Source organism: Rhinatrema bivittatum, chromosome 4 (genome assembly GCF_901001135.1).
Source record: "Rhinatrema bivittatum chromosome 4, aRhiBiv1.1, whole genome shotgun sequence".
Taxonomy (NCBI): Eukaryota; Metazoa; Chordata; class Amphibia; order Gymnophiona; family Rhinatrematidae; genus Rhinatrema; species Rhinatrema bivittatum.
The window spans coordinates 151155525-151174125 of NC_042618.1; the positions used below are offsets into that span (position 1 = coordinate 151155525).

Genomic DNA, 18601 nt, shown 5'->3' on the forward strand with positions numbered 1-18601 from the left:
AGGATTTCCGCCTTAGACTGGTTAAGGCAAAGTTTATTTTCTTTTGGCCGCAGATGGATGGCCTCCAATCCCCGATTAACAATAATAATAATATTACTGGCTAGTACTTGAGCATAACTAACTGAATATAGTCTGCAAAACAGATAAATAGAAAGTGATAGCTATCGAATTCCAGTAAGGGCTTTAAGGACAGATTAAAAAGAAGAGGAGAAAGTACCAAACCCTGGGGGAGACACCAAACTCAAGGGGCTTTTACTCTCATCTGTACCACTTGAAAAATTCCTGCTCAGTCAATCTAATGTCAGAATGCAGCCCTTCATACTGAACTGATCTGAGGCTACAGCCATTCTGATGTAATAACATTAGGGAGGGCTCGGAAAACTAAGATTGGAAAGGTGAGTCAAACATTTGACCCTCAGCGTGTTCTTATAGAATGACAGAAGACATTCCAAGTTATCAGGAACAATCTTCCACATTCAAAATATAAACCCAGGTGATCATAAAGAGTTTTCTCATCTCAAAGACTGCATTTCACGTAAAAGTATTTAGCACTTTTAGATGAACTTTATCCCGAGGTGCATCAGTCTGTCAAATCTGGTGAGAAAGTAATTAAGTCGAAATGCCATTAGTGGGTGAAGTTATCTACCTGGCATTTAATTTTCTGACAGCTCCCAACCTGGCCATCTTCCAATATCAATAAAACTTGTTTAAGCAGAGCCTTACCTGGTTTTCACCACATCAAGGGGGTGCATCAGGCAAATTTCTACAAGACCTGCAAGATGATCAAGAAGAGAAGCCTCATAAACAGATGGTAGAAAAAAGAGCAGTTCATGTGCCACTGACCCCCAAAGTCTGCTCACGTGAGAAGGCTCCAGTGCCAGGCTGAGTAACATCAAGGAGATAGGATCTGACAGCTGATGGAAAGGGACAAAGATGCACATTGAGTTCTGCTTTCTAGCACTCTAACTGCAATGCTATTCAAGAAACAGTGTTTGTAAACTTTGCAGAAAAGTCAGCTAGTTTCACAACAGCCTCACAGGAGCTTTGCCAACATTTTCTCCTCCCAGGCTCATGGGAAATGTTTAGAGCTGAAATTTCAAAACCATTTATATGCAAAAAACCCAGTTTTCTGCATGTAAATGGATGTTATATAAAACTGCCCCAAGCTGAGTGCATGCAAAGGTATGCATGTGACCTGATTTTGTGCAAGTGAACTTGCATACATAGTTTTTTAAAAATACAACAGTGTACATGTAACTCCAAACTCGGCCCCCTGGAACATAAAAGTGTTTATGTGCACCGAGGAGAAGCATTTCCAGGGGGCTGAGTTTGGAGTTACATGTACACTGTTGTATTTTTAAAAAACTATGTATGCAAGTTCACTTGTACAAGTTATAGCCTTGACTGCTCAGGCTTTAACTTTGTGCAAGTGAGTCCGTGCACATACCAATCCACTTACATGGGAATTTTCAAGGCAAACTGATGATTACAATTTTGTGATCACTGCAGTGTTTTGCAGTACTCGCTTTTATGACAGTCCCATTACAAAACATTTCAGAAAATTTACTGACATGTTTGGACACTTTTCATAGAATTTTTTCATAAGTATTTTCAGAGAGGATCTGGCATTTAGTGTTATTATTCCTTCCCTGTTGTTGGACTTTTTTTTGAATGAATATTGTTAAGAACACAAAGAGCCAAAAGGCATGATAGCCAAAAAGCCAACATGAATAATCACAATTTTATGGTTTTGCAAAAGGCTATCAAGTCTTGCAATAATTGCCTCATCTTCCAAGGCAAAGAGTGCCTCAAAGATGGATCCATACAACTTCACACCGTACCATGCCTTATTCTGAGCCAAGCAATTTTCAATGAAGATGTTTTTAAAAGAACATTCTGACAGGGCTGTACGTCGGAGTACAGGAATATAAAAAAAAGTTTTTTGCAAACACCTTGCACTGTCAACCTTTAAATATCAAGCACAGAATTTTAAACTGCAAACGATAAGTTACCAGAAACCAATGTAGAGGCTTCAGGACAGGTATTATATATTTATTTAAACCTAATTTATTTATTTTAAAATATCTATATCTCACTTCTACAAAGTTCAGAGCAGGGTCACAGAACATACATTTATAAAATTTAAATGAACAAAAACAGAAAACCAGAAAATTAGAATGACATTATTCAGGGCTTCAGCTAATATGTTATAACATGATATAAATTCATAAACGGCCTGTGAGATATTTATTTTAAAAAATGGGCTTTGCTCTTGATAGTTCACTATTTAATAGTGAATGCGTCCCTGAACAGAAAAGATTTTAATAGTCTCCTAAATCTTGCTTTGTCAGATGTTAGCCTGATTTCTTCCAGAATTTCTTCCAGAAGTTAACACCTCCACTCACAAAGCAGGCCATACATTGGACCTAATCTTCATTAATGAAGGTTTCTCTCTTTCTTCCAATCCCACATGTTTTTCAGTCCCTTGGTCGGACCATCAGATCATCACTACTACCCTAGAGACTTTAAACCTTCCTCTTTTCGCCTTCCCAAAAACCACAATACAATTCAGAAAACCCTGCTCTGCGGATCTCCTCTGTAACCATCTCTCTAAGGAACTGACACAACTGGACCTCTCAGACGCTACTGCTGCCACCTCGTCCTGGTTCAAAATAATTAACAAAGTAGCAGAAGTAACATGCCCTCTCACTGCAAAAGTGCTTCACCCTTCCCCAGACAACAGAAAACCGTGGTTCACACCTGAATTAAAGTCCCTCAAACAAGACCTCAGAAATAAAGAACACAGATGGCGAAAAAAAAACCCTCCTCTACCACTCTAGCAGCTTACAAAGCATCACTAAACGCCTATAGAAACACCATTCACAAAACAAAGAAAGATTTCTTCGCCAAAAAAATCCACTACTTCATCATTGACACCAAAGCTCTTTTCTCTTACGTCTCAGCCCTCACCAAACCTACTCCACCAACTTTTCCGGATGACCAAGCTCTCAGTAAAGCAACAGAACTTGCAAAATACTTCGAGAACAAAATCATCAATCTCATCAACCCTCTCTCTGCATCCAACCCAGCACCCCTGCCCCCCCTCACCTCTTCCCCTCAACGATTCGCAACTCTCAAAGTCTTAGAGACTACTTCTTCACTTGAGATTGAAAACATCCTAAAGAAACTCAAACCCTCTTCCCACCCCTTAGACACCATCCCATCAAACCTCCTCATCTCCATCCCGAACATCATTGCTAAACCTATCGCAGAAATTATCAACTGCTCCCTAACTCAAGGACTAGTTCCAGACATTTTAAAGTTTGCCATCCTAAAACCTCTTCTAAAAAAAACCCAACCTGCCAACAGATGACCCTGCGAACTTCCGCCCTATTGCCAACTTACCTCTCATTGCCAAAATTATGGAGAAAATTGTCAATAAACAACCCTTGAAATACTTGGAGGAACATAAGATTCTAGCTCCTTTCCAGTTTGGATTCCATAAACCTCTTAACACAGAATCCCTTCTGATTTCCCTCACAGACTCCATCATCATGAACATGGATAAAAGACAACCCTATCTACTGGCTCTTCTAGATCTGTCCGCGGCTTTCGACACCGCCAACCATACAATTCTCCTAGACCATCTTGCAGATAAAGGCATCTCTGGCACGGCTCTCAACTGGTTCAAATCCTTCCTTTGCAACAGAGCCTTCAAGGTCAAAATTAACAATAAAGAATCTCACCCGGGCATCTCTAACTACGGAGTCCCACAAGGATCTTCCCTTTCACTAACCCTCTTCAACATTTACCTCCTACCTCTTTGCCACCTTCTCTCTAAGCTAAAGCTTACACACTATCTCTATGCGGACGATATACAAATTCTCCTACTGATTACCGAATCCCTACATCAAACCCTAAGCTTCTGGAATAGCTGCCTCCAATCAATTAACATGCTCCTCTCCAGCCTCAATCTTGTCCTCAACACCAATAAAACAGAAATCCTCATAATTTCCCAAGATGACAACAACCCTCTCCTCAATGCTCCATTATTGTCGCCTCCTCCTAACCTTAATCACTCGCCCCACGTAAGAGATCTAGGCGTTCTCTTGGATAACCAACTTAACCTCAAAAAATATGTTAACACCACCACCAAGGAATGCTTTTTCAAACTGCAAGTTCTAAAAAAACTGAAACCCCTCTTACATTTCCACGATTTCCGTCTGGTACTTCAATATATACTCTTCTGAAAAATCGATTAATGCAACTCTCTGCTCCTCGGCCTTCCGGCAAACACCATCAAACCTCTACAGATGCTGCAGAACTCAGCGGCCAGGATTTTGACAAACACAAAAAAAAGAGATCACATCTCTCTTATCCTTTACAACCTACACTGGCTTCCCATCAAATAAAGAATTCGCTATAAAGTCCTTACTATAATCCACAAATCCTTAAACAACCTCTCTCTCATCGAGCTTACCATCCAGCTTCGTCCTCACAACCCCATCAGACCAATCAGAGGAGCCTATCAAGGCAGGCTTCACGTTCCCCCAGCAAAAACATCCTTTAGAAAACGAGCCCTCTCCATAGCAGGCCCCTCACAATGGAATGCTCTTCCTCCAGACCTCCGACAAGATCCATGTCCTCTGTCATTCAAGAAAAAACTTAAAACATGGCTCTTCAAACTAGCATTCCCAGAATCATAACTCTGCTCACCATCCAGCTTACCCTCCAGCCATATCCTAGACCATCCGGACCTTTCACTTTGCTCCGTGTCTCTATCCCTATTCCTCACTTTCAGGGAACTTTGATACAATCTTTGCACTAATTTTATCCTAGCCTCATTTTGAAAGTTAGCTCCCATCGATCAAGACGCCCGCCCCCCCCCCACCCCCCTTATAGCTAGACTCCTTATCTTCATCTGACTAAGTCCGCTGTAAGACTCTTACCTTGTTAATTAAAAACTTTTAAACAGAGTTATTAAGTATTTATCTTACTTAGAATCCTGTTAACTTCAGATTATTAAGTATTGATCAATGTCTGTTCGGATGTAACTAATTATTTATTTATGTTTTAACTATGTAGAGTATTGTTTCTGTTACAATGGGCAAGTTCTTAGCCCCAGTTTCCTATTTAATTATTTGCTCTCGCAATGTTCCATGTAACGCTCTTATGCATAGTTTTTGTTCATTTTAAACCGGTCTGATTTGTAATTTTTTACAGGAATGTCGGTGTATATAAAAACCAAAAATAAATAAATAAAATAAGTGAGCTCCATAGCACAGGCCCAGCAAATGTCTCAACAAGCTGGGCAAGTTTAATAGATGGAATCTTAAGTAATCCCTTGTTAGCTTACCAAACATGCCCCTAAATTCATCAAAATGCTGTAAATTTTGCATGAATAATGCCTGTGATTTAAAAAAAGGAGCATGGTAATTTTTCACTTACTGCAATCTGTGCTATTTTTAGTGCTTACATAGGTATTTTACCACAATAACATTAGCATGCCCATACCGCATTTCCTTGTTTTGGTGTGTGAGAGAAAGAGAGAGAGAGAGAGAGAGAGAGAGAGAGAGAGACTGACTGACTGACTCTTTACAAAGCTCCTATAGTAGTCTACTATTTATAACACTACAGGAGGGTCATCTAGTAATTCGAGGTGAGGTTTTGTTGGTGGACTAGGGTTTTGGGGCCAGTTTTAAATGCACAGGCAGACGTACGAACAGCAATTTACACATCAGTGAAGATTTAATGTGATTTGGAGTGAGGAAAGATACACAAAGATGAGAGTTCTACAATGTACTTTCGCCCTAGCTTGATGCACTCTCTACCTGGGTACTATCAAGCTAGGGCAAGAGAACATTGTAGAAATCTCATCTTTGTGTATCTTTCCTCATTCCAAATCACACCAAATCTTCACTGATGTGTAAATTGCTGTTCGTATGTCTGCCTGTACATTTAAAACTGGCCCCAAAACCCTAGTCCACCACCAAAACCTCACCTCGAATTACTAGTTCACCCTCATACAGTGGTATAAATAGATGACAAATAGATGTGTCATTCCAAAGGTTCCTTTTCTCTCTCTCTCTCTCTCTTGCTCTCTCTCTCAATAGAATTTGTGATAAATATTGTAATGTATTGGGCATATCACACAGCTTAACACCATGAAAAAAGATGTAGTTATTTCTGGTGTTAAAACGTGTGATAGCGTAATGCACGTTATCGCACGCAATGTTTAATGCCTCTCATTTTCATAAACTCCTCCCCTTTGACTAAATTCTAAACTTTTGCATTTGTATCTCGCACTGTGATAAATAAAGCATGCATTATGGCGTTATCGTGGGCATTAGGGCCCTAACACCTGCGAACCTGGCCTAACGCATTTTGATGAATGACCTTGATGGATAGCTCATTTTCTTGCCATAGGTAATACTTACTATAATACAGGCAGCTGCATTCTGAACCAATCATAATAGAATATTTCTACGGAAGCTCAATTAGAAGACTATAGGGATGTGCATTCATTTTTAACGAATTAAAAAATGTAATAAATGAGGCTATTTTCAGTTCAGTAGGAATGGAACAAACCAAAAATAGCCTTCTACAGGTATTTTCTTATTTGTTGTATTAAAAAAAAGGACTTCTGGTAGGACCAGACCTCAGCACCGGGCCAGGCCTCATCACTGGGCCCTGTTGTCAGGCCTTGGCTTTGGTGCCATGCCCAGACTGCTCTATGGCCTAGGATGGCTCATCCAGGGCCACTGGAGACCTTTTTTTAGTTGTTCATTTTCTTGTTTCATGGGTTTTTTCTATTTTTATGGGTTTTTATCAGTTTGACAAATGAAATGAACCAAAAAAAATCTTAAATAATCCAAATAAAAAAAAAAAATCCTCAAAACAAAAAAATGAACTACACCAAAAATGTTGGAGCTGCACATCCCTAGAAGACTACTACAATATTCTGGACACGTGTCTAGACTACATTTTTTAAATGGAAAAAAGGCAGAAAGTACTGAGCCTGATGAATAAGGCATATTTGAGCAAAGTGAAAATGGCACACATTATGAACACAAGAACAACAATGTATTATCTAACCTGAACCCAAGTTGTTACCTATGAACGAATTAGTAACTCCAACCATCCCAAAATTAGTTTTTCCATGTTAATAGCAGTTTTCCTTACCAACTCACAAAATCTGTTTTGTATGTATTTAACTATAACATTGCATAATCACCAGCCATGTAGCACCTAAAGACAATTACTTAAGTTCGGAAAGGCCATAAGATGATGTGTACCTAACAGTTGGAAATCTATATATATAAACACCAAAGCCCTCACTGACTCACTCACTGACTCACTCATCACTAATTCTCCCACTTTCCAAGTACCTTCAAGGCAGAAACTTGGTTCCATCATTCCCTATCATGTCCTTGGAAAAACTAACTGCTTCTCACTTTCCTACATTCGATGGTTCATTCCAGCCATCGAATGCAACACCCTGCCAGGGTCACGTCTGAGTCACAAAAAAAAATGTTGAGTACTCCTTTTCGACTCCACTACTTGATACATGTATACAATAGAGTGGCAAAAGCGAAGTCTTCCCCACGTCCACATCCTCCTATGGCTGTGAGATCGGATCAAACCAGACCTCATTGATCAGGTGATCACTGCAGAGATTCCTAACCCTGAAGTTGACCCGCTACGCCACCAAATTGTTAAGTCAACGATGCTTCATGGACCGTGTGGACTCCAAAACAGAAACTCCCCTTGCATGGTAAGCGGATCTTGCAGTAAGAAGTACCCCCATCCGCTCATCAAAGAAACTCAGACAGGAGATGACAGATACCCCCAGTACTGAAGGCGCGCTCCTTCCAATGGCGGCCACACCGTCACCATCAATGGAGTTGAACTAGACAAGAGATGGGTGGTCCCTTACAACTGTGTACTCTCCCGAACCTTCCATGCTCATATTAACGTTGAGTTTTGCAATTCTGTAAAATCAATCAAGAACATCTGTAAATACATCAACAAGGGCAGTGACCAGGCCGTATTTGCCCTGGAGAAACAACATGACGAGGTATCACAGTATGAGACAGGGCATTACATCAGCAGCTCTGAAGCAGCCTGGTGCATATTCTGTTCCCCTATTCATGAACATTTTCCCCCAGTCATTCATCTCACTGTTCATCTGGACAACGGCCAGAGGATTTACTTCACAGCTGACAATGTTGTAGAAAAAGTACACAATGCTCCCCAAACAACCCTCTTGGAGTTCTTTGATCTTTGCACACAGGATGATTTTGCCAAACCGCTCCTGTACTCTGAGGTTCCAGCCTACCAAGTTTGGAAAAATAACCAATTTGTTAGGAGGAAACAGGGACAGCGCGTACCAGGCTACCCAGGAGTGAAAAAGGAGCAAGTCCTCGACAGAGTGTACCCAGTCCACCCAAACAATTTGGAGTGCTATCATCTCAGACTCTTGCTTCATGAGGTCAGAGGGCCCACGTCCTTTCAATATCTTAAAACTGTTGCTGGTGTGCTACAACCCACATTCCAGTCTGCCTGTCGAGCACTTGGTCTGTTAGAAGATGATACGCACTGGGACAGTACTCTCCAGGAAGCTGCACTCTCACATTCGCCACCTAGGATCTGTCAGCTCTTTGCTATTATGTTGGTGTTTTGTCAAATAGCAAAACCCCTTACCACTATGGGAAAAACATAAAGATAGTCTTTCAGAGGATATTCATAGGCAGCTGCAGAGGGAATCTCTCCAAGATGATGTCCAAGAACGGTCGTCCATAATCTATAACAAATGCCTCACCTTCCTTCAGGATTGTGTACTGGCTATAGGAGGTCAACCTCTTCACAAGTATGACTTGCCTGCGCCATCACTCGAACATGAACACGCTGCAGCTAATCCCGACTATTTCAGAGAGCTGGCTTACAACATCTGCGATTTGGCCAAGACAGTCGATGACAACAAACCAAGGCTGAATACCGAGCAGAGGAACATCTATCATGAAGTCATGACCAGCATTCACTATCAAAGTGGCCGAATCTTTCTCCTAGACACTCCAGGAGGTACTGGTAAAACATTCCTCATCAACCTGTTGCTTGCCAGGGTATGAAGAGACTCAAACATTGCCATTGCTGTGACTTCTTCTGGCATCGCAGCGATGCTTCTGGAAGGTGGACAGACGGCACACTCTGCCTTCAAGCTTCCTCTCAATCTCAACAACACTGAAACACCTCTGTGCAACATCTCTAAGCAAAGCAACATGGCATAGGTACTCTGACAGTGCAAACTCATAGTGTGGGATGAGTGCACCATGGCCCACAGAGGCAGCGTCAAGGCACTCCATAGGATGCTCTCAGACATCTGAAACAACAGCAGCCTCATGGGAGGGTTGACAGTACTGCTCGCCGGGGACTTCAGACAGACTCTGCCAGTTGTTCCGTGGGGGACCCATGCCAATGAAGTTAAAGCCTCTTTCAAGTCCTCTTACCTGTGGCCCACAGTGAAAGTCCTGTCCTTAAGAGTGAACATAAGGGTGCACCTGACAGGCGACGTTAAGGCAGGAGAGTTTTCATGCCTTCTTTTGGATACAGGAGATGATACACTCCATGAACAAGATGGCAAGGTGAAACTGCTGGCAAATCTATGTCACCTGGTCACAGATTTGAAAAGTCTTACACAAAAGGTATACCCGGATCTTCAAAACATCCACATGAAGGACACATCGTGGTTTAGAGAGAGGGCAATTTTAACTTCTACAAATGACACGACAAACTCTATCAATGACACACTCCTGCAAGTGTTCACCTCAGAAACAAAAACGTATAAGTCTGTGGACTCGGTCGTTGAAGTTGACGATGAGGTACATTACCCTGTCGAGTTCCTGCACAGTCTCAACCCTCCAGGCATTCCTCAGCACAATTTCATTTTGAAGGTCCAATTATGTTACTAAGAAATCTATAGCCACCAAAACTCTCCAATGGCACCAGACTTCAAGTCAAGTCCCTCCACAGAAATGTCATTGAAGCAATCATTTTCAAAGGTGGTGGATGAAGGGAAACAGTTTTCATCCCTCGCATCCCCCTTATACCATCAGACGTACCCTTTCAATTTAAACGCCTGCAGTTCCCGGTCAGAGTGTGCTTCGTGATGACTATTAACAAATCTCAGGGCCAGACCCTCAAGGTCGTTGGTGTTGACTTAAGGCACCACTGCTTCTCGCATGGCCATCTGTACGTGGCCTGCACTAGAGTCAGCTCAGCTGATAGCCTCATCATACTGTAGCCAGAGGGTCGCACAGCAAACATTGTATACAAAGAAATCATTACGTCGTGACAGGCAACTCACAGTACATTCATTCCACATATTCATTTCACATTTTTAAATTACTACTAACCTCACTCTAATAATAACAAGTTCATTTTAAATATATAAACTCCAAAGCTCTCACTCACTCAAAACAATTACTTTTCAACTTGCATGAAATAAACTCACACATTTCTATCAACTTCTCCACCGTAGCGAAGCACGGGGGGTATTCCACTAGCCATCTATATAAATACAGTTGAAGATGATCTGCATAAAAAAGCATTTTATTTGAAAACCCTCAATGATACATCCTAGAGGGGTAAGATAAAGGTTAAACAGGCAGGGCGATAGAATAAATCCTTGAGTAACCTTAAGGGACTGCTGATGATGAGCAATAACAGCCTATCTGTCTGGAAGCAATTCTTCAAGAATTTATTCCTTCCTCTTGCTGCTTTTAAGCTTTGAAGTGGTTAAGGTTTAAGCCCTGTGCCAGTCGGGTCCTGGGAACTGGGGTACATGGGGAGGGTCATGGACTATGCAAGGCCTCATGACCTCTCAGGTGTTCCCACACAAGAAGGGGAAAGACAACCTTTGCAAAGGGTTTTACTTCTCCTGGGGCTCTTCTGCTCTCCACTCAGTCTTTTCACAAAAAACACCAGGCAGAACACTCATCGAAATGGTCCATCCAATCTGCCCAGTAAGCTTATGGTAGTTTGTGCTGTTCTGTGTAAGTTACCCCATGCTTATCTGTTTTCCAGACCATAAAGTCAGGGCCATTATTGGTTGCTGTTTGAATCCAATTCCCCGTTATCCCCGTGTTTATCAATTTCCCACTCTAGCCCTCGTTGATTGCTGTTGAAACCCATTCCATGTATATTGGATAAAAGTATAGTGATAGGAGTATACTATCGTCCACCTGGTCAAAATGGTCAGACAGATGATGAAATGCTAAGAATGATCAGGGAAGCTAACCAATTTGGCAGTGCAGTAATAATGGGAGATGTCAATTACCCCAATATTGACTGGGTAAATGTAACATCAGGACATGCTAGAGACATAAACTTCCTGGATGGAATAAACATCTGCTTCATATAGCAATTGGTTCAGGAACAAACAAGAGAGTGAGCTACTTTAGATTTAATTCTTAGTGGAACACAGGATTTAGAGAGAACAATAATTGTGGTGAGGCCATTTGATAAAATGAGGAAAATAGAAAAAAACTGAAAGGTGCAGCTGCAAAGGTTAAAAGTGTACAACAGGCATGGATATTGTTTAAAAATACATTCTTAGAAGCACAGTCCAGATGTATTCCATGCATTAAGAAAAATGGGAAGAAGGCAAAACGATTACCGGCATGGTTAAAAGGTGAGGTGAAAGAGGATATTTTAGCCAAAAAAGCATCCTTCAAAAATTGAAGAAGGATCCATCTGAAGAAAATAGGAAAAAGCATAAGCGTGGTCAAGTTAAGTGTAAAACATTGATAAGGCAGGCTAAGAGAAAATTTGAACTGAATTTGGCCACAGAGGCAAAAACTCATAATAAAAACATTTTTAAATATATCCAAATCAAGAAACCTATGAGGGAGTCGGTTGGACCATTAGATGACCAAGGGTTCAAAGAGGCTCTTAGGGAAGATAAGGCCATTGCAGAAAGACAAAATTAATTCTTTGCTTCTGTGTTTATTAAAGAGGATGTTGGAGAGATACTGGTTCCAGGGATGGTTTTCAAGGGTGATAATTCAGATGAACTGAACTAAATCACTATGGACCTGGAAGACATAGTAGGCCAGATTGACAAACTAAAGAGTAGCAAATCACCTGGAACGGATGGTATGAATCTATTTTCTGAAGGAACTCAAAAATGAAATTTCAGATCTATTAGTTAAAATGTGTAACCTATCATTAAAATCATCCATTGTTCCTGAAGACTGAAGGGAAGCCAGTGTAACCCCAATATTTTAAAAGGCTCCAGGGGCATTCCAGGAAACTATAGACCAGGAGTCTGCCTTCAGTGCTGGGAAAATAGTGGAAACTATTTAAAAAATCAAAATCACAGAGCATATAGAAAGACATGATTTAATGGAACATAGCATGGATTTACCCAAGGTATGTCTTGCCTCACAAATCTGTTTCATTTTTTTTGAAGGGGTTAATAAACATGTGGATAAAAGTGAGCCAGTAGATGTAGAGTATTTGGATTTTCAGAAGGCGTTTCACAAAGTCCCTCATGAGAGGCTTCTAAGGCAACTAAACAGTCATGGGATAGAAGGTGATGTCCTTTCGTGAATTACAAACTGGTTGAAAGACAGGAAACAGAATAGGATTAAATGGTCAATTTTTTGAGTGGAAAAAAACAATGGCGTGTCTCAGGGATCTGTACTTGGATCGGTGCTTTTCAATATATTTATAAATGATCTGAAAAGGAATACGATGAGTGAGGTAATCAAATTTGCAGATGATACAAAATTATTCAGGGAGTTAAATCACAAGCGGATTGTGATAAATTGCAGAAGGACCTTGCGAGACTGGAAGCCTGGGCATCCAAATGGCAGATGAAATTTATTGTGGGCAAGTGCAAGGTGATGCATATAGAGAAAAATAATCCATGATGTATTTACATGATGTTAGGTTCCACATTAGGAGCTACCACCCTGGAAAAAGATTGAGGTGTCATAGTAGATAATAAATTTAAAATCGTCGGCTCAGTGTGTTGCGGCAATCAAAAAAGCAAACAATGTTAAAATTATTAGGAAAGGAATGGTGAATAAAATGGAAAATATCATAATGCCTCTGTCACTCCATGGTGAGACTTGCATACTGTGTACAATTCTGGTCGTCGCATCTCAAAAAATATATAATTAAACTGGAGAAGGTACTCAAGGTGCGGTCTCACCATGGAGCGATACAGAGGCATTTGACATTTTCCGTTTTATTTATCATTCCCTTCCTAATAATTCCTAGTTTTGAGGTACATGCTGCAAAATTGCACTGTTCCTACCGAAAGATTAGCATGCTTAAACGATGCTTCTGCTGCAGGCTCCAGGGAGTGAAGAGGAGGAGTGGCAGTTAGTCAGGGGGAGTCGAATTTTCCCATCTCCCAAGAAGACAGGACAGATGAAAGAAGAGAGGCAACATGGGTGGGGTTGATTTGAGGAGTCTGGCTGCCACCAAAGCAGGCTTTTTGGCCCCTCTCCCACTGGAATGAAGCACATGAGAGATGGGCAGGAGAGGTGGTGCTGGTTGGCTCTACTCAGAGTGTACTGAACATACGAACATGCCATACTGGGTCAGACCGAAGGACCATCAAGCCCAATATCCTATTTCCATTAAGGGCCAATCCAGGTTATATGTACCTGGCAAGTGCTCAAACATTAAATAGATCCCATGCTACTAACAGGGCCGGTGCTAGCCTTTTTGCTGCCCTATGCGAACAATTATTGTACTATCTCCCCTCCTTCTTTTTCATTTAGTCTCTATTTTGGGCTTATCAAAAAACATCCAGCTCCTTCCAGCAACCTAAACTTTAAAAACTGTCACACCCCCCCCCCCCCCCCCCCCCCCCCCCACCTCTGGGTCTTCAGCTCCCTCTCCTGGAGCCCATGGCCAGTGCAAGAATATTAGGTGCCCTAGGTGAACCTTATATCCTTGCACCCCATCCCCACCTCTCCACGCACACAGTTAAGAATGATGCATTTATAATAACATATTTTACATGAAAAAGAATATTTAAAGTACAGTCTTCTAAGGTAAAAAATATCACAATATGTATATTATATTTGCTATGGTGCCAACCAGAATACCCTCCAAAAAAAGGCAGTTGGAACCCATATGGAATTAGGACTACTGTAACACATGTTGGGTGTGGGCTTGAATTACAATTAAAATATAATAAACCTCCCACACCAAAACAGCACTAACTGCCAGCACTTAAAAAGTAAGAGCCCTATCAATGAAAAGGCAACACTGCTAATATTACACTAGGCCCTAAAACACCAATACATCTCCTATTGGGAAAACAGAACAAATGAAGCTGCTATATAGATTCATCATGGTTTTGTTTATTATTGTGATTTAGGCTGCTGGATATTTTAAAAAGTCATTGACTGGCTTTGTGTAAATCCTCGACAGGACCTGGACCTAGGAGAGCTCTTCAGAAGCTCTTCCCTGTTTCAAGTTTCTCAGAGAGTGGGTTTAAGTTCACCCTGGAAAAGAGGGCCTAGAAAACTTGAAAAATTGCAATGTATGGACAGGGAAGAATCTCACAAATTGGAGCACTTCTCTTTCCTTCTTTCTCATTTCTGCTTTAACACCCTCCCTCCACTCAATAACTTTTTTCTTTCCTGTGAGTTCCTAACTGCAGAGGTTAGACTTATTTTTCTGCTTTTTTGCCTCCCACTGAACCTTAGGGATAGGAAGCCTTAGGGACACACACTGCTACAGAGCAGGAGAGACAGCAAGAGACAAGGGCTGAGAGAGGATAATCTGCTAAAGAGCAGGGCTGGGAGAGGATATGGTGATTTCAATCTGCCAGATGTTGATTATGTGTCCCCCCCTACATGCCACAAAGTGTGTGCAAGGTTAATATTTTAAAGATGTGTAAGGTTTAAACTGGAGATTTTTCCCTTAGGGAAGTCTGCAAAGGCTGCATTGAGATAATGTGGAGAAGGTCCCAGTGAATAAAGGTCATCTTTTGGTCAGGGGCTGTCACAATCACTTTTTGACAGACAGCCTTTGGGCTTGGTTTTAGGAGAAGGTTATAAAAAACCCAGTCTGTCCTTGGTCTGGGGCTTCTCCAAATGTAAGTAAGGATGTAGCTGTGACCCTCTTCCAGGATTACCACAAAGAGAGAGGTTCTCACCCAGAGTCTCAGGAAGCCTGAAGGGAAGACAAATAAGATTTTGTGGTGCTTTTTTTGAAGATTGAAAGAAACCTGTACTTTAAGTGTGGGGGGAACTTGCTAGGACCAGGAGACAAACAGTGCCAGCACGTTCCTTTCAAAACAAGCCTCCACATATCCAGACAACACATTCCTCCAATGTAGGAATGACTTATACTGGATCACTTAATAACTATCTCAACACTCTCAAGGACATTCGATCCTACTCGCTCTTAGGTCATACGTCCATTCTGGTCAGGAATGGTCTCTTCATCTAGATTGTCAGGTCTCATCATAACTTCTGACATTCTCACAAGCTTTTTACCATCGCACTCTTAAGGTTTTATTGTATTGAACTGCACCTAATTTGATTATTCTATAGATTCATCACTGTATCTTCTGTTTAATGTCTCATTGCAATTGATTGATTGGATTTTGTACCTTATGTTCAACGTATCTTTGGTTTGGTTTTTGGTTTGAGTTTCCACACCCCTTACATGGTCTCTATTTAACAGTTTCCAATTACGTTCCTTAACTTTGTATTACTTTGCTCCCAGTTCTTTATTACCCTGTTCTTTGTAATGCTCTTTGCAACCTGTGTTTCACTGTAAACCGATACGATATGTAATCTACCACATGAATGTCGGTATATAAAAATCCAAAATAAATAAATAAATAAATAAATAGACTTGCTACGGAGCTCGGTGGATTCCTATCTGCAGCACCAGAGGGATTTCTTCCTTGAACTGATCAGGACATTGTGAGTAACTAATGTTGATAATGAAAAGAAAAAGAAGGCTAGGGTAGGCCGAAGAAGAGTCTGTGTAAAGACAAAGAAGTATCTTGTTCTGTGAGGAGTGAAGATCTGATTAGGAACTGTGATTCCTTTTGGATACTGTTTGTTTGTTTTTTTAGCTGTTTCATTAAGTTTTACTTTGATGCTACAGCAGTAAACTATTTCCATGTTGGGGCACACAGTTTGAGTGGACCCAATGGTTTATTTCTTGGGAGTGTCCATGGCCCAATACTGGCCCTGCAGGTATTCCTTTCTATAGCCCATGGCCCCAGAGATATTTTCCCCCACTTTGGGAGAATGGCCCCCAGCACTCCTCAAGGCTGGGAAGGTGACCCCCCCCAATGCAACTAGGGTTACAATTAAGACATCCCGGTTGCAGTTTCATCTAGAAACAAGGATACCCTGGCTTATCTGAAAGAAGAACTGTTTTGTCAGCTTGTAATGGAACCCACATGAGAATGAGGGATATTAGACCTGGTGCTTACCAATGGGGAGAGTGTTTCCAATGTCGTAGAGGATGATTACCTGGATCTAGTGATCACAGGATGGTGTGGTTCCACATTAGAATGCAGGTGGTGAAGGTTCATTCAAAGGCAAGGGTCCTAGACTTCAGGAAAATTAACTTAGTTAAAATGGGGGGGGTACCTCAAGGAGTCGTTAGCTGAATTGGAAAATTTAGGGGAAATAGAAGAGCAGTGGATGAAACTAAAAGGAGATATTGAAAGGTCAACTAAACTTTTTGTTAGAAAAGTAAATAAAGGTAAGAGGAAAAAGAGGTCGCTATGGTTTTCTAATGAAGTAGCTGAAAAGATAAAGAGAAAAAAGCATTCATAAACTAGAAAAGATTGCAGAAAGAGAAAGGGAAAAATTATTTGAAGAAGCTAAGAGAAGCTGGGACAGTAGTCAGGAAAGCTAAGAAGCAAATGGAAGAAAAAATAGCAAATATAGTGACAATATATTTTTAGATATGTTAGTGATAGCAGAAAGTGCAAAAGCGGCATTGTGAGATTCAGAGGTGAAGGGAAGGAAAATGTGGAAGATGATGAGGAAAAAGCAGACTTGCTGGACAAATCTTTCTGTTCAGTGTTTGCTGAGGAAAGGCCAGGAGTAGGACCACAGAAAATGGACACAAATAAGAGGATGGTGGATGCATGGACCAACCTCCCAGTGGAGGTGGTAGAGACTTGGACAGTGTCTGAATTCAAGAAAGCATGGGATAAGCACAGGGGATCTCTGAGGAATTGTAAGGATTATAGAGCTGAGAGGTGGTTGTGGATGGGCAGACAATATAGGTCATATGGTAAGGTCCAGCAGGAAGCCGTCCACTAGGTGGAGTTTCTTCTCAATAGTAAAATGCACTCTGGGAACATCACGAGTGGGGTTCTAACAGGAGAAGTGCACTCCTCCTCTTCTTGCTTGTTACAAAGTGTCATACCTTAGCAGGGATACAAATAAATGATAGTAGGAAGAGTGACGCACTAGATATGGGAACGCATTAATAGGAAAATAGGGCTACCTAGTTAAAATATCAGTAATCTAATATCTAAACCACTCATTCTCTTAATTTCTTGCAGCCCTTTCCAGGAGTATTGGTCCATCTTGGAGAGTCACCCCAGTTCCTCTCTCCAGCTGTTTAGGGAGTTGAATGCCTCCTTCCTTTCTCAGAGGTCTCCTCTTACTCCATCAGCTGGTTGGACTGCAAGGTAATGCTGAAAGCGACTGAGATGTCCAACCCCAAGGCCTTTGGGGCACAATGGTCCAATATTTCTTTTCCTGGAGCTTCCCCAGCAGGAAGTTTCAGCCTTTTTTTTCCCTCGGTGTGTCCCCCCCCCCCCCCTTCTCTGTATGGCTTTATGAATCCTTATAACTCTTCCAGCTTAACAAATTATTATCGCCTTAGGAGTCCTTCCTCTCCCAAGAACTCCTCAGACTCCACCTTAAGTTGCCCGTGGAAGCATCTTAAATAACCTTTTCCCACAACCCATCCCCTTTGGGGGAATGTATCTCCCACTGTCCACCTTTATCTCTATCAGCTTGTCACTCAACTCTATAAGGACATAAACCCCTTCTATAAGGCCATAAAACCCCCTTCAGCCCTCCCTAATAGAGAGGAAGAGCTGTGCAGTAGAACTTTCTGATTTCACACTGAACCCTGGAGAGCTGGAACCCTCCAGCAAACTGCTTGGTGACCCTAGCCATGGTTACATTTGTGTGTTTTCATATATGCCAGCTTTCTATGCCAGCAGCTCATCAAGCTTTGTTCCTTGCTAACCAATTGTGGTGGTGGTGGTGGAGGGGGGGGGACTCTAAAAACACACTTTTTACATGTGTCTTGCTGCTGACATTTTCTGCATTCTAGCCTATGGGGCTTCTTCCAAGTTCGGGTTTACTGATATCACTCCTTGAGCTTGCTCAATGCATGTCCTCCACTCGGTTCCAGATGTTGCTGACATCAGGGCAACTCTGCATGTCCAAGAAGGAATAATGAACCACATTGCATATTTTAATGTGGGAGATATGTTCTAGTGCTGAAAGAGAGGCCTGGCCAAAATCCTCATGTTATACCTTTGAATGGCCTATTCACTGCTATTTAACATCCCGCTTTT

General features: G+C 41.5%; 1 protein-coding gene across 3 annotated transcripts in view; it reads right to left on the reverse strand.

Moving 5' to 3' along the window:
* The window catches only part of SLC25A21 (solute carrier family 25 member 21), an 847107-nt gene that overhangs the window by 437720 nt on the left and 390786 nt on the right, over positions 1 to 18601 (reverse strand). For 2 of the 3 annotated variants that reach the window (XM_029598981.1, XM_029598980.1), the window contains exon 2: positions 724 to 772. The exons of the other annotated variant lie outside the window; for it this stretch is intronic. In XM_029598981.1, the coding sequence (XP_029454841.1) occupies positions 724 to 772 (49 nt within the window). The remainder of the gene's footprint in view (positions 1 to 723; positions 773 to 18601) is intronic. 3 annotated transcript variants of the gene reach the window in all.